Source organism: Engystomops pustulosus, chromosome 3 (assembly GCF_040894005.1).
Source record: "Engystomops pustulosus chromosome 3, aEngPut4.maternal, whole genome shotgun sequence".
Classification (NCBI taxonomy): Eukaryota; Metazoa; Chordata; class Amphibia; order Anura; family Leptodactylidae; genus Engystomops; species Engystomops pustulosus.
The window spans coordinates 233,390,275-233,407,419 of record NC_092413.1 but is presented as its reverse complement, the minus strand read 5'-3'; the positions used below and the strand labels follow the sequence as shown (position 1 = coordinate 233,407,419).

The window sequence follows — 17,145 nt, the reverse complement described above, 5'->3', positions numbered from 1 at the left end:
GTTTTTGATATATATTTTGTCGTGATTTGCATATATTTGTGCTATAATATGCAGATTTCATCACCATTTCTACTTGCAGTAGAGCTGTTTATGGGCCAAAACGTGTATCCTTTTTGGATAGTAAAGAGTTCATGTTTATATAGTATTAATCATTGCTGGTATATATTTATGCACTGCAGGGTCATGTATGGGATCTTTATTACAGGCACATACTATATTTATAGGTGTGGTATATTTATCGCAAGCATGTTTTTATGTTTGAAGAATATTTCCTGCTTATATTTGATTCAGGTAAGCAACTTAGTTATTACTTCTATATATTTGTTTGTGCTGTTATAGGTTTATGTTTGTATGATATTCCCTTCTTATACATTATATTTTAATGAGAGCAGAATTTGGATTGTTTGTAAATATTTATTTGTCTGATATAGTCGCTGTTGGTATAAGTTTATGTGCACAGTATAGTTGTTTCTGGTATATATTTATGTGCGCAATATAGTCACTGCTGGTATATATTTATTTGTGCATTAGAGTCACTGCTGGTAGTGATTTATGTATGAAGTATTGCTGGTATATATTTATGTGAGCAGTATAGTCACTGTAGGTATAGATTTATGTGTACAGCATAGGCATGGCTGTTATATATTTGTGCAGTACAGTCCTGGAGTTAACTGGAGGTTTATATTTGCATTTCTAGATAATTTAGTCCTAGTGCATTTTAGTGGTATCCTAAAGGTGAAGCGTCATTTACTTTTCTGCCTCCAGCGAGTCTAGAATCAACTATCTACTAGGATTGCATATAAGAATTTGGGGGCAATCCTTGTATTGCATAATTTAATGTTTCCATTTGCTCTGATTCTACCCTGATTCTAAAGTCAAGTTTAAGGAGCAATAAATAGGAGCCTGCAGCTGTACTGCTACATTGTACAAGACACACTCAGGTGGATGTAAAGAGAAAGGCATTATAAGAAGTACAGCAAGGATTCTGAGCTAAATAAAATAAATTGACTTTGTCATTTCCCTTTTATATCTTGGATACTTAGAGTTTATTCCCCCGAAATAATCTCTGCATCCTTTCATACAGTATAGATCTTTGCTTCCAATCAATGCATAGTTGTATGTATTATATTGTAATCTTGAGGTTTTTTTTTAATTATTAAGTTTCCTTTAACATTCAGTTCTGGTCTCAGAAGAATAATGTAACATTTAGGAATGAAGATGCAAACCAAAAGTCCTGCACTCGAAACCTCAATGGTGAGGACCTCCACAGCCACCATGTACTTCCCCTTGGTGCTGAGATAGGCCAGAATGAAGGAAATCCACAGACTGCAGAAGACCAGCATGCTGAAGCTGATGTACTGAGCCTCGTTGAAGGTGTCCGGAAGTTTCCTGGCAAAAAATGCTACAGCGAAGCTCAAGACAGCCAGGAGTCCCTCATAACCTATAGCAACATAGAAAGCAACGATAGACCCTTCATCACATTGTAGAAGGATCTTCCCAATTTCTGTTGTTGTATCTTGATATGGGAATGGTGGAGAGAAAGACAACCAAAAGACACAGATGACAACTTCAACAGATGAGAAGATGATCAGCAGACCAGCTGAGAAATGTCTTCCGAGCCATCTCCTCAGTCTTGTATCTGGTTTTGTGGCTCTAAAGGCCAAGATCACTGTGATGGTTTTCACCAAAATTGTAGAAACTGAAACTGTAAAGATGTTACTAAAAGCCACTTGTCGGAGGAGACAGGACGTCTCGGTGGGATGGCCAATAAATAGAAGAGGGCAGAGAGAGGATAAAATGAGTGTGAGAAGAAGGATAAAGCTGAGGTTCTGGTTATTGGCTTTTACAATGGCCGTGTCCTTGTGTCTGATGAAAATCCCCAATATAACAGCAGTCAGAAGACAGAGGACCACAGCAAGGACCACAAGAGACAATCCCAGGGTTTCCTCATAAGACAGGAACTCCACCGCTCTCGGGATACAGGAGTCTCTTCTCTCGTTTGACCATTGATCCCTGGAACACTTCAGACAAGTTTCCATATCTGTGGAGATGTGATGTACATGACACATTAATAATTAATTACATTGATGTTACACATGGAACTTCTTATTGTGATTTGGTTTATTTATTTTTTTCATTTTTATGATTTATACAGTAGTCACATTTCTCCTATTACCTGTGTCTGGATTCATTATAATGGTAAAAACTTTCTGAACCTTGGAGAGAGATTAATTGTAGATAAAGTACAGTATTACCTATTATGTGAGTACAGAGGAATAATCCAGATATTAGGGATTATAAAAGATGATATAGTATGGAATCTCCAACTGGAAAACTTGTTTTAATAGATTAACCTAGCAACAACATAATAGGAGATAAGTGATTTATAGACGTAAGCAGACACCTGGGAGTGGAGTCTGCGTGGCACCTGGTTTTCAACAGAGCATGTCGCAAAGTGGGCTGGACTTGCTGAGGCAGGGTACCACCAGGTCACTACACAGTCATGACTTTGCTTGGGGTGGCAGCCAAGGAGAGGTACAGAGTCGTGAGCCAGAACCGTACTCGGGGACAGGAGGTCGAGACAGGCAGCACTGGATCATGGTCAATTTTATAGCAGAAGGTCATGGCTGGCAGCAGAGAAGCGTAATCAGGAACAGAACCAGGTTCACAACGGGAATTTGCCAAACAATTGCAGGGCATAAGGCTGCCTGCAACACCAATTAGCAGAATGCTGGCCCTTTAAATCTCGCAGGAGATGCTGCTGGATCAGGGAGAGGTAAGTGAAACTGCTGCTAGCGTGGAGAGGCACACAGGGAGCATAGTTAAACCTGCAACCTGAGACATAGGGGCACCCGTGACAGTCCCCCCTTCTCTTTTGCCTCCCCCTCTTCTTGGTCTGAAGGAACCTCTGCAGAAAAGTACAGTCTAGGATGTTATCTTCAGGCTCCCATGAACTCGCCTAAGGCCCAAGGCCCTTCCAGTCGACAAGGAAGAACTGCTTCCCTCTAACCCTCTTTGTATCCAGGACCTCCTTAACCTCAAAGACAATGGTGGAGTCAGCCACAGAAGCATGAGGAGGTACTTGCCGGGAGAAGCGGTTCAGGATGACTGGTTTCAGTAGAGAGACGTGGAAGTAGTTTGGGATACGCATAAAAGGCGGAACTGATGCGCCACAGAGTTTATGTGCTTCACAGGGCCGGCGCCAGCACTAGGCAAACCTGATCAAGTGCCGAAGCCCAGAGCTGCGGGAGGGGGGGGGGCGGCATAAGGCTTCAAATAAGAAATCCATGGAGGGTGAGGGGAACTTATATAAAATAACTATGAAGGGACTGTTTGGTATGATAAACTTGGGAATATTTTAGGGAACAGCTGATTTAGTTTCTGAATTTTTAATGCTGCTACATGAGTTCACTGCAACGAGGCCCTCTGAGGCCCTGGCAACCAACTTGGAGCCGACCCTGCTTCAGCACCTTGAATGGACCCAGGAAATGTGGACCAAGTTTGTTGCTGTGAATCTTCAGACAGATATACCTGGAGGACAGCCACACCTTACCCGGAGAGAAGATCGGTGAATGCCTGCCTTTTTTGTTGGCTTGGCCTTGGTTCGAGCAGATGCCTGTAGCAAGTAGAGTTGAGTTTGCTTCCAGATAGATTTAAGATCTTGGACCAACTCTTCCATGGCAGGAATATCCGAAGGCACATAAAGAGGAAGAGGAGGGTGTGGGTGCATTCCATAGACAATGAAGAAGGGAGCGGAGCCAGCAGCATTGTGCCAATGGCAACAGAGTGGACCAGTCATCCTGACGGGAAGAGAAAAAATGATGGAGATAACAGCCCAGAGTCTAGTTAACTCTCTCTACTTGTTTATTTGACTGTGGATGGTACATAGAGGAGAAATCCAACTTTACTTGAAGTTTCCTGCACAGGTATTCCCAGAATTGGGGAAAAAACTGGACCCCGCGGTCTGAGACAATGTGCAGAGGGAGTCAATGAAGCCCAAAGACATGGAGGAAGAACAAGCTGGAGACAAGGGTAGAGGAATGAAGTGGAATATTTTACAAAAATGATCCATTCCCACCCAGATGACTGTATTACCGGAAGATAATGGGATATCTTTACTAAAGTCCATGGCTATGTGAGTCCATGGGCAACTGGGTATTAGCAATGGCAGGAGCACACCTGCTGGCTTGAGATGTGACAACTTGTTATGGGCACATGATGTGCAGGAGAACACAAAATCCTGTACGTTCTTGACAAGGCCAGTGGAAACGAAATATGAGAGCAACAGATCTCTGCATCCCAGGATGCCCAGCCACCCAGCCACATGAGAGAAATGTCACCAAGTTAATATCCTCTTCCTAAGAGCTGGTCGGACATAGATCTTGCCAGGAGGAAGCTGACATAGGTCCACAGGAGCAGCAATATTGAATGTCTAGGAGTGGGTTCTTCCCCAATTACATGAGAGGCATGAGAGAGGGCATTGGCCTTAACATTCTTTTCTGCAGGACGGAAATGTATCATGTAGTTGAAGCGGGAGAAGAAGAGGGACCAACGAGCCTGTCCAGCAGTCTGGAGATAGGAGTTTCTTTGGGGCAGTGTAGATACAGACCAGATGACGAGCTCCTTCCAGAAGATAACACTAGAGATGAGCAAGTATACTCGTCCGAGCTTGATGCTCGTTCGAGTATTAAGGTACTCGAAACGGCTCGTTGCTCGGACGAGTATTTCCCCTGCTCGAGATCGAGCATTTAATTAAAAAAACACAGTAAAGAACAATGAAGAATAGAATAAAAACAGTGAACACAGGATCATTTAAGTGAAAAACACAGTAAAGAACACAGTGAAGAATAGATTACAGATGTTCGGCACATCTGCTTACTTGTCGGAAGATACGCGCGGAACGGTGCGAACAAAATAGTATGTGAAGAACACATTGAAGAACACGGTGAGCAGGACAGAGACACCAGGGAGCAACACAGAGACACCGGGGAGCAGCACAGGCAGCGGCAGGCACGGAGACATCAGGGCAGCGGCAGGCACGGAGACAGTGGGGCAGCGGCACAGAGACATTGAGGCAGCGGCACAGAGACATCGGTAAGGGCAGAGAGACATCGGGAAGGGCAGATAGATCGGGGAGACTTCAGTGGAAGAAGAGGAGCGGATCCCGGGACAGCGTATCTCCCGACAAGTAAGCAGATGTGCCAAACATCTGTAATCTATTCTTCACTGCATTTTTCACTGAATTTTTCACTTAAATGATCCTGTGTTCACTGTTTTTATTTTATTCTTCACTGTTATTCACATCTGCTAACTTGTCGGGAGATAATATACACGCAGAACAGTGAAGAATAGATTGCAGATGTTTGCATACATCTGATAACTTATCAGAAGACATTCTTTTTCAATTAAATAACACATTTTATTCCCTAACCATGGTCCCTTTGAAAAATGCTCAAGTTTCCCATTGACTTCAATGGGGCTCGTTATTCGAGACGAGCACTCGAGCATCAGGAAAAGTTTGTCTCGAATAACGAGCACCCGAGCATTTTAGTGCTCGCTCATCTCTAGATAACACCTTTGCTCCAAAGCTAGCTTTATGTCCAGAGGCATCCAGATCACCATTGAATAATTCCTCTCTGCCGAAGTTCTTGGAGAAGAAGCCACAGTTGAGGGTTCAACCTTCGGCCCCTACATGGGTGAGAACGGCTCCGGCACCAACGGATGAGGCAAACCGTTTCTCAATATCAGGTCCGATAAGAACGTAAGTGGAGGTAAAGGCAGACCTCAGCTAAGAGAAAACTTCTTCAGCTGCCGGAAGACAGAGTTTAGGATTAGCGTTCTTGGTCAGCACCACAATAGTAGAGGAGAAATGTGGTATGAACTGCCGGTAGTAATTAGAGAAGCCCATGAATCTCTGGGTAGCACAAAGTCCAACTGGGCAAGGTCACTGAAGTACTGCAGACAACTTGGCAGGGTTCATGTGTAGTCCCTTGTCAGAGATGATGTACCCGAGGAACGGAAGACTGATGAAATTGGCACTTCTCAAGTTCGGCATAAAGGTCATTGGCTCTTAGGCGCCTGAGAACTTGCCATACATGGGCCCGATGGGATCTTGTAGAACAGCAGGATATCATAAAGATAGACCACAATACAGGTATACAGTAAGTCTCTGAAAATGTCATTGACAAACTCCTGGAACACTGGTGGTGCATTACAGAGTCCAAAGGGTTTAAATGGGTCAAAATGCCCATCTTGTGTATTGAAGGCAGTCTTCCATCCATCGCCTTCATTGATGCGCAGAAAAAGTTCCATGATTAGAGAAAGTGGGTAGCAGTTTTTCACTGTAACTTTATTGAGACTATGATAATCGATGCATGGACGAAGGGAGCCATCCTTCTTGGCCACGAAGAAGAATCCAGCACCGGCAGGTAAGGAAGCCATGCGTATAAAGCCCTTCTTCAGATTCTTCTTCACATAGCTTGTGGTTTCAGGTACAGATAGTGGATAAACTTGACCACGTGGCGGAGACGTCAGCCAAGTCCATGTACAAAGCGGGGAGACCCACCAGTACGCCAATTGAGCACAGAAGCATGATGTTGCAACTATGGGAGACCAAGTAGAACAGAAGACGTGGATTGGGGTAGAACATGGAATGATTGGCTCTCTTTGCACAAGGCCCCAGCTTGCAAGCATAGGGGCTTGGTGCGATACTGGACGGGAGTGTAGATGCATCTGCCCACTGAAATAAAAAAATGATCAGCGGCTTTTCTGGATGAACCAGAGAAACCGGGTCAATTGTTCCAAACCTGAGGAGAACTTGGACATTCAGACATGGAGAAGCTTTGTTCTCACCTCGGAGCGCTTCTCACAGGAACCCTAGGTGTGTGTGTTTCCCGAACGCTGAGAACGGACTGGACAGGTCTCAAGAAAGTGCTCCTGGCTGGCACAATAGTGGCAGAGATTCCCTTTTCTTCATTTGGAACGCTCTTGAGGAGACAGACAAGCTCTATCCACCTGGATGGGCTCCTTTACAGCAAACATGGAAGACAACTGAGGTGGTCTTTGGAAAACAGAAGTCAGGCGGGGCAGTCGGAATGTCCTGGCTTGCGCTTGTTCAAGACGTTGCTTCTCAAAATGCTCTGAGAACTGGATATCAATCTGAGTGGCAAGGGAGATGAAACCACTCAGAAAAGACAGAAGATCTAGTTCAGACAGGGCGTCTTTAATCTGTCCAGAAAGTCCTTTTTTTAAGGAAGCGACCAAGGCCTCTTCATTCCAGGCCAACTCGTCAGCTAGGGTACCAAACTGAACTGCATAGTAACCGACAGATAAGTACCCTTGGCGCAAGTTCAGCAGGGGGGTCGCAGCAGATGACGCCACGGCTGGTTCCTCAAAGACGGACTGGAATTCAGCAACAAATGTGGTGATATTAGATGTGACTGAGTCTTTCCTGTCCCAGAAGTGAGTAGTCCATGCCAGGGCCTTCCTGGAGAGGAGGCTGATGATGAAAACCACCTTAGACCGTTCTGTGATGAACTGCGTAGACGTTAGTTCACGGTGCAAGGAGCAATGAGTGATAAAGCCCCTGCACAACTTGGGATCCCCATCATACTTGGAAGGCATGGAGAGTCTCAGCCTTGGTTCTGCAGAAGGTAGACAAACCAAAGTAGCAGGAGGGGCTGCAGGAACTTTAAGCTGCTGCTGAGTAGCTAACAATTGCTGCAACATGGCGGTGACTTGTCCAAGTTGCTGACCTTGGGCAATCTCCTGGGAAATCTGGGCCACGATGGTGGCAAGATCAGCTAGTTCAGGTAGTAGAACCTTATCGGGATCCATTGCCGGATCTTACTGTCAGGATCAGGAGTAGTGGACCCACTGGACCACTGCGAACGAGGACATAAGAGGATACCTGGGAGCGGAGTTTAAGTGGCATGCTGTTTTCAACAGAGCCCGCAGAAAAGCGGGCTGAGCTTGCTGCGGTGGGTAGTGACACAGAATCTTGGTCAGGGACAGGTAGGAGGTTGAGACGGGCAGCACAGGATCAAAGTCAAAGGCAGAGCAGAAGGTCAGGATTGGCAGTGGAAAAGCGAAATCAAGAACAAAACTGGGATCACAACGGGAATTCACCAATTGCAGGGCATAGGGAGCAAGCTTTTTGAATGGCACAAGGCGGGCTACTTAGCAGGTCAGACGGCCCGCAACACCAATTAGCGGCGCGCTGGCCCTTTAAATCTCACAAAGCCAGCGCGCACTAGGAGGCGGGAACGCGTGTGCCGGACCGCAGGAGTCACAGCTGGATCGTGCAGAAGTGAGTGAGACTGCTGCTGGTGTGGAGGGGCACACATAGGAGCACGGCTGGGTTGCAGGGCGCTGTTTGCTCTATACGATTAATTGCCATTGACTGTTTATTGAGGTTTATCTTACAAACTCCCCGGCTTCATTCACTGCACATTTGGTCGTTTTAGGGTAGTATTACCTGTCTGGTTGGAGATTTCCCCCTCTGGACATGGGACACAATAGTAGCAGCATCTCGGTTTTCCATCATGGAGAACTTTCCTGTATCCATGTAAACAGCGAGGATTGCAGAGAGATTGTGGAGTCTGGAATAGAGGAAGGTTATGAGAATTCCTGGAGGGTACAAATGGTGGCCCAAAACCTATGTCCAGCTGTAGAGAATGATGGGAATGCGTTTAATTTTTTTTTTTTTTCAGTTTTTAGCACTTTATTTGCAGAACAAATCTACTTTTTAGTGGTACCATTTAATATTACATGCAATGCATTGGAAAGGGTGAAAAAAGTTCAGAACTGCAATGTTATGTTTCAACCCCTAGCAATTAATGCCTGACTTTGTCAGTAATATTTAAACAATTAACACCTGTGATTGAGTCCAGCACCAATAGTGGGTGTTACCGGTGGGGTTTGCTTCTAGGTTCATTGATCAGATTTAAATTCACTCGAAATTTTAATGAATCTGGTAATCACCAAAAATATAGTTAAATAATCATCAATAAAGTTTTGAAAAACCTGACCAAGCTACATGGTGGACGTCTGAATAAGAGCTCCCACACACGGACCCCAAACCGTGGCTTATCAGCAATTCATCAAACCCAAAATTGGAAAATCTATTACCGTATACTACCCCAAAAGTAAGAAAAATCAAGAGGATTTGGAAAAATACCTCTGTAAAAAGCTTGCCTCACTGCCCCACCACCAGCATGGCATTGCAGGACTTCAATGTGCCAGACAATTCAGAAGCTGAGAGCCTAACCGACTAAGATGCAGCTTCCACAGATGGCAATTCAGCACCATTGTTGACCTCAGTTCTCAAGAAAGTGCCTTCTCAAGCCCTGGCACTAAGTTCCTGTACCTCAAGCAGAGCCTGCTTTTAGCCATTACCAAAGCCTTCGTCTTACAAATTAGAGTATCATTCAACTCATTCCTGGAAGGCCAAAAAGCAAAGATTCCTTATAAGCGCCTGAAACTTAGAAGAGTCAATGAGGCCAGCTATTATATAGCAATACTCTAAAAAAGATGTATCCAACACCATAACCCCCAACTCTGAGCTTTGAATTAGAAGCCCACTCCTTGACTAATGCCCAGAAAGCACAACTGTGGAATATAGATCCCCCAGGCCCATGTGATAAACCCATCACTAAGACAACACTCCAAGTCATCAAATCCTCTGATACTCATCTCCTAGGTTCTCCTTCTCCTCTTATGCCAAGCAACGTGATACCATACCTGCTTAGACCGCACCGAGCAACATACTTATCCTCGACCTCGTCTCATTCGAATTGTATTCTTTTACAAAAATTTCATGATAAAGATTTGTGAGTGATAATGGAAGACCCTCAGTGTAAGATGAAACAGAATGTATCTAAAGGGGCTTTTTCCACATTATACAAATACATATTGTCCCCAAGGCCTAGGGGCCACTCTGGCCTACATCAACGGCTGGGAATCTAACCTAAATGGGACCTTCTCCAGTTCTCAAATTAAGAAAATCTACCTTAGACCCCATGGGTATTTTAGGTGTGTGAAAACTTGTATAAATTAATGACCAGTTCCATTTAAATATTTCTAATAAAATCTATACAGTTCATCTACCTGAGCAAATTTTGGGTCCCAGTGAATGTCGCTGTCATTTATCATAAATTGCTGATCACCGCCCACGTCATTGTAATATCCGACTCGTCTTATTTCGTTTGTTGTGTTTAATATATAATAGTTTAATACATCAAATCGTGCAGGCGTGCTTCTATTCTCATTGAAGTGAAGCTCCTCCCCCCCAGGAGTCGTGAAATTCACCGTCTGTAAGTAGCGATTGACCTACAGAATAACAGAATGTTTTGTTACTGTAATACAATTTAAATCTCATCTATGTCCTGGAATTAAGCAAATGAGATACAGCTGGGAGGGTCTGTAAAAACAAGAAACCTTCTATACTCACTCGTTCTGCACTATTGTTTAGGACGAATAGGAACACAGGGAAAGAACGTTTTTAAAACCCCCAGATGGGGCTCTGTAGGTTTGTTCTTAAAGGACATCTACTACCAGGATGAAGGATTGTAAACCAAGTACACTGACATACTGGTGTCCCCCCCACCCCCGCACCTGGCAGGTTCCACTCTTCTTTAAGCTTCCTATGCCCTAATTTTTTTTTAGAAAAAAGGCTTTAAAAATCATTCTAATAAGCTTGAGGAGCTCCAGGCTCTACTAACATCTATGGAGCCTCCCAAGCTCATTTGCAAAATTTTTCAAGCCTTTTTTTGGTAAAAACCAGGGCATAAGAAGCTTAAAGGGGTTTTCCCATCTGGGCATTTAATTCATTTGCCAAATGTAAACATTTCTTCAATTGGATGTTATTAAAAAAAATGTTCCTGTGTGAAGATAATTTCTCATAAATGTAGTCATGTTGTCCCTTAGAAACGATATGGCTTCCTCGGATACGACCACCTCACATTTTGGCTGCAGTGGCCAGACATGCGCTATTGAGTCCTGTCCGAACCATTTGGCTTCAGCAATCATTACCACATGACGCCTGTAGGACCTGCAGTAACCCCCGGACATTTCATGTACAAAAACTTTTTGTGAATCAAGCAAGAGGAGAACAATTGTGAAGCAGAACAAACTTTCTTAGATATTTAAAACTTTTGTAAAAAATAAATTGAAAAGTAGGATGCTCCATAATATCTGGCCCCTTAAGTTAATACTTTGTAGCCCCGCCTTTTGCTGGAATTACAGCTGTAGGTCTTAGGGTATCAGGTCTCTATCAGTTTTACACATCGAGAAACTGATATTCTTGCCAATTCTTCCTTGAAGAAGAGCTGGAGATCAGGGAGGTTGGATGAAGCGTTTGTGAGCAGCAGTTTTCAGTTCTTTCCTCAGATTCTCCATTGGATTCAGGTCTGGACTTGGTTACGTTTATTTGCAAACCCTCCATTGTAGATTTGGCTTTATGTTTGGGATCATTGTCTTGTTGGAAGATTATTCTCAGTCCCAGTCTCAGGTCTTTTCCAGACTCTTTTTAAGGTTTTTTCCCATCAATTTTAACCATCTTCCCTGTCCCTGCTGAAGGAAAGCCCAAACCATGAAGGTGCCACCACCATGTGTGACAGCAGGGACAGTGCCACCACCATGTGTGACAGCGGGAATGGTGCCACCACCATGTGTGACAGTGGGGATGGTGCCACCGCCATGTGTGACAGTGGGGATGGTGCCACCGCCATGTGTGACAGTGGGGATGGTGCCACCGCCATGTGTGACAGTGGGGATGGTGCCACCGCCATGTGTGTCAGCGGGGATGGTGCCACCACCATGTGTGACAGCGGGGATGGTGCCACTATCATGTGTGACAGTGGGGATGGTGCCACCGCCATGTGTGACAGCAGGGATGGTGCCACCACCATGTGTGACAGTGGGGATGGTGCCTCCACCATGTGTGACAGCGGGGATGGTGCCACCACCATGTGTGACAGTGGGGATGGTGCCACCACCATGTGTGACAGAGGGGATGGTGCCACCATTATGTGTGACAGTGGGGACAGTGCCACCACCATGTGTGACAGTGGGGACAGTGCCACCACCATGTGTGACAGTGGGGACAGTGCCACCACCATGTGTGACAGTGGGGATTCTGCCACCACCATGTGTGACAGTGGGGATGGTGCCCCCACCATGTGTGACAGCGGGAACAGTGCCTCCACCATGTGTGACAGTGGGGATGGTGCCACCACCATGTGTGACAGTGGGGATGGTGCCACCACCATGTGTGACAGAGGGGATGGTGCCTCCGCCATTTATGACAGTGGGGATGGTGCCTCCACCATGTGTGACAGTGGGGATGCTGCCACCACTATGTGTGACAGTGAGGATGCTTCCCCCACCATGTGTGACAGTGGGGATGGTGTGTTCAGGGGATGAGCTATGTCGCTTTTACGCCAAACATGCTGTATGGCCTTGTGGTTGTGTGATTTTGGACCCAGAGCACCTTCTTCCACATGTGTGGTGTCTCCCAGGTGGCTTGTAGCAAACCTTCAACAAGACTCTTTTCTGGATATCTTTGAGAAATGGCTTCTTCTTGCCGCTCACCCATAAAGGGCAGATTTATGAAGCGTACGACTGATTGTTGTCTTCTGGCCAGACTCTTCCACCTCAGCTTTAGATCTCTGCAAGTCATCCAGAGGGATCATGGGCCTCTTCTTCTCAACAGCATTGTGGGCTTACCTGGTGTGTTCCTCGGTCTTCATGATGCAGAACCTCAGATATCACAGTGCAGGTGGATTTATACGGAGACTTGACGGCACTCAGGTGGATCATATTTATTATCATCAGTCATTTTGGAACACATTAGGTCATTTCGATTTTACAAATATTTTAAAATGTACGATAAATTTAGTTCCACTTCACAATTGTGTCCCACTTGTTGTCGATTCTTCACCGAAAAATTACAGTTTTATCTCTTTATGTTTGAATCTTGAAATCTGGGGGCTGAATACTTTCGCAAGGCGCTGTATATGGCATCTAATTCACATATTTGGTCACATTATTGGTTTTCACATTGCTCATTACTCACATTGTGTATTTTAATGATATTTTAAGTAACAGAAAACGGTAACATAAAATGAAGGCGAATGGGGCACGAAGGCCTCTTCAACATTACTGCCCTCTTGGGCACTTACCTTGGATAACATTCGGGACCTGTTTTTGGCCAATGACATCAGATCTCCTTCTCTTAGTGATAAATCATGCAACGCATAAGCCACAGCGTAGACTGCAGAGTACACACTGAAGGTAAAGCGGAAATTGTTGACATCATACATAGAAGGATGAACTTTACTGAAAAGATTTGTATCGTTACAGGATCGGCAAATGTTAAACAGAGAAGGATCTTTACAACATTCAAGATAAAAGTCCCATATATCATACGTTATTTTGGAATCTGGATGCTTGAAAGGACCAACGTTGAGCAAAAAATCCTTCAGCCCAGAAATATCTCTAATAGATAGAGAAATCTGTAAAGATCCAATCAGCTTGTGACCAACATCAATACTATGCTTAGTAAATAAAGGCGGTAGTATAAAAACTTTCCTATTATTATATCCACGAAGCAAATCCATCTGAACATCCCTGAGATTCCTTGTGTTACCAAGAAATATGATAACATCACAATTGCTTTTGAGTATCTCTTGGACAGCGAATTCGTAACCAGACTTAAATTTTGTTAAGGTGTATTGTTTATAGACAATGGTATTTAGAACAACACATATCCCGTTCCGGGTCAGGACACTAGTGAGATCTATTACCGCTCGTTCACTGCTCTCATCATCCGCTCTTACAATTCCAATCCAGTTCCATCCAAAATGCTTCAGTAAGAGAACAATCGCATTATGCTGATCCCAATCATCAGGAACTGTACGGAAAAAAGTTGGGAACCGGATCTTATTGTTAAATATAGAATCCATAGCCCCATAGCTGATCTGGGAGGAAAATAAATAATATGTGATAAAATTGCTCCGAGTGATTCTACATCTCACATGGTTGATAATGGATTTGGTTTTGTATGGATAGCTGCAGAGATGGGATCCAGTGAAAAGCATTCAGCCTGCAGACTATTACTATTGTTTACTGTGTTGGGCAGGCACTGTGGCTACTTGTGAGCAAGCACCATGACTGTTGTCTATTTGGGCAGCCGCTATGACTGCTGACTAGGGGGAAAGTACTGTGAATTTTGGCTACCAGGGGCTGGCAATTTGATTTTTGGCTACTAAAAGTAGGCTATATGACTTTTGTGGGGCAGGTTCTATGACTATTGGCTACTTGTGTCAGACTGTGTGACTAGTGGTTACTGTGGGGCAAGTGCTGAGACTATTGGTTTTTGTGGGGCAGCTTCTCTGACTATTGGCTATTGTGAGGGGAGGCACAATGACGATGTCCTTGTGACTAAAGGTTACTGTTGGGAAGGTGGTGTGACTATTAGCTATATGTTAAGCAGTCACTAGGTCTAATGCTAACTGAAAGCAGATGCTCTGCCTTGGCTACTGGACCCAAGCACTAAGACAATTAGCAAATGATCTATTGGCTACTGGGGAAGTCAATGTGACTACTGACTATTGTAAGGTAGATACATTGGAGGTACTTTATCATTAGAGCGGCTCCTTACGTTTTATGTTTGTCTTTAGAGTTTTGCTGCAGTCAGATTCATCAAGATGGCCTTGGCCCTTGATAAATCTGCTGTATGCGTTGTTGTTGCATTAAACGTTGAAAAAAAAACCCAACAAAAGTCGCAACATAGACCAGGGTAGGGACTGGCGTAAATTTGCACCAAATCGCAAATCATGAATTCAGTAATATTGTGAAATGTAGTCTATGCAACTAATGAATTTGGGGCAAGCAGGGTCTATGTCAAAGACCCTGTCCTCTGTTCATTTGGTGCAATGGAAAGTCACAAAACAGCATTATTACCACAACTGCGCCCAAAAAAGCCAAACAGACAAAAACCCCAATGATAAATCCTTTGACTATTGGCTACTGTGGGGCAGGTACTGTGACTCTTGTCTTATTGTGAGAGTGACCATTGCCTACTTGTAGCAGTTGCTGTGACTATTGGATACTGTACACTGGCACTGCAACAATAGGTTTCTTGGAGCCAGCACTGGAAATTTATCATACTGGGCAGGTCTAGTGACTTTTGAATAAGGAGAGTAGGTGCTGTGACAATTGTCTACTGTGGACAGGCACTGTGACTTTTGGCTACTGCAAGCAAGCTCTATGACTACTGGCTACTGGGGGCAGACACTGTGACTTATGGCTACTAGGCGCATGCATTGTGACTATTGAGGGAAGGCGCTTTGACCAAATGTGGGAATGCTCTGTGACTATTGGATACTGGGTGCAGGCACTGTGATTATTGGCTACTGTGGGGTAGATACTGTGATGATTGGCTACTGTTGGGCAAGTGCTGTGAATATTGGTTACTGCGGTAAGTACTTTGACCATTGGTTACTGTGACTATTTTCTATTATGAAGGCAGGCATCGTGACAATTGGCTACTGGAAGAAAACACTGTGATTATTGCCTACTGGGAAAAGGCACTGTAGCTATTGGCTATTGAGGGCTAGCACTGTGACTATTGGCTACTTGAAATAGTCACAGTGATTAAAGGCTACTGAGGGCAGGCACTGTGACTATTGTCTACTGTAGAGAAGACACTGTGACTATTTGTTTTGTGGAGAAGGCCCTATTGGCTACTGTAAGGTCAGGCACTATGACTATTTTCTTCTGTGGGGCAGATAATATAAATATTTGCTTATAAGGGCAGTGACTGTGATTCTTGGCTACTGTGGGACAGTTACTGTGACTATTGGCTACTGTGATAGTGGGCAGTGTGACTATTGCCTACTGGAAAAAGGTAACTATGGGCTACTTTGGTACAGGGAATGTGACTACAGATCACAGTGTGGATACATTGTGACTGTTGGCTATTCTAAATTGGTTAATGTGTTGAGGACTGTGACGTGATTGATTACTTTGGGTACACGGTACCATATACTATATTAGCTAAACAGCAGTATTATATTGATAAATGTAGGGATACTGTTACTATATTGGCTACTGTGGGAACACCATTTCTTTATTGGCTATAGTAGGTCTATTGATTCACCCATTGTGACAATTGACTTCTGGGGGAAAAGCACTGTTCTCGGTCAGGCACCATGACAACTGGCTAAAGGGGGAAAATTCTCTGACTATTGGCAGCTTGGGAAGACACTGTGACTTTCGGCTACTGGAAGCAGGCACAATGACCATTGACTAATAAAAGAAGGCATTATTATTGTTAACTAGGAGTGGGCTACAATTGGTTTATGGGCCAGACACTACAACTATTGACTACTAGGACAGATGTTGTTACTATTTGCTACTAGGCAGGTAGCTTCCCTGACTTTATACAACCAATCTAAAATTTCACTTCAAAATGGATTTTTTTAGATGATGCCTCCACACCAAGTCATGAAAGAAACATAATCTAGAAGCTGCTCAGCTGCTTGACAACACACTGCTAGTGGTTTTTCAGGCCAATTTCTGGTTTCCTCCAAGGCTGTAGAGCAATCAATCTGTAGACAGGCGGAAAGCTAAGCCTATGGTCTCACAACGTACAAAGTACATGCAGAGATAAAATGAATGGCGTGAATCGGGGATGACGCCAATGTTACATCTTGTTTCTTGAAATGATTTCTTTTTCTATAGCTGCCCACTAGCCTAAACTCTGGGATTAATGACAGCAGTAGAAAGTCATATCAGAGAGACACCGACACACTAAAGTTTGCAAAACGCAGCATTAAGAAAAAAATGCCATTACTGCAGGATATTTATGGTTTTTCCTATTTCAAAGATGTAAAAATTGTCAGGCAGATGCAGTTTTGTTTGGAGAAGAATATTCCTTCCTATGGGACCAAGCTTTAAAGAATATTAGACCTAAATGTTGCCTGAACACTGTTAAATATTATATATCTACAATATTCATTAGTATTAGACCATGAAGAGTTAAAGTAATAGCACCTTGACATACACAATATATATCGGCGTCAGGGATGAGCTACTGTACATTGCATCAAGCCTTAATATATAGAAACATCATCTATAGCA

At 44.0% G+C, this 17,145-nt stretch overlaps 1 protein-coding gene across 1 annotated transcript; it reads right to left on the bottom strand.

Moving 5' to 3' along the window:
• Window positions 1-1,103: 1,103 nt before the first annotated feature.
• Window positions 1,104-13,964, bottom strand: LOC140123029 (vomeronasal type-2 receptor 26-like). The gene is made up of 4 exons (XM_072144281.1): window positions 13,182-13,964; window positions 10,108-10,329; window positions 8,477-8,600; window positions 1,104-2,041 (listed from the first exon to the last, which is right to left on the bottom strand). The coding sequence occupies exons 1-4, from the start codon at window positions 13,962-13,964 to the stop codon at window positions 1,104-1,106; spliced, it is 2,067 nt and encodes a 688-aa protein (XP_072000382.1).
• Window positions 13,965-17,145: the final 3,181 nt, after the last annotated feature.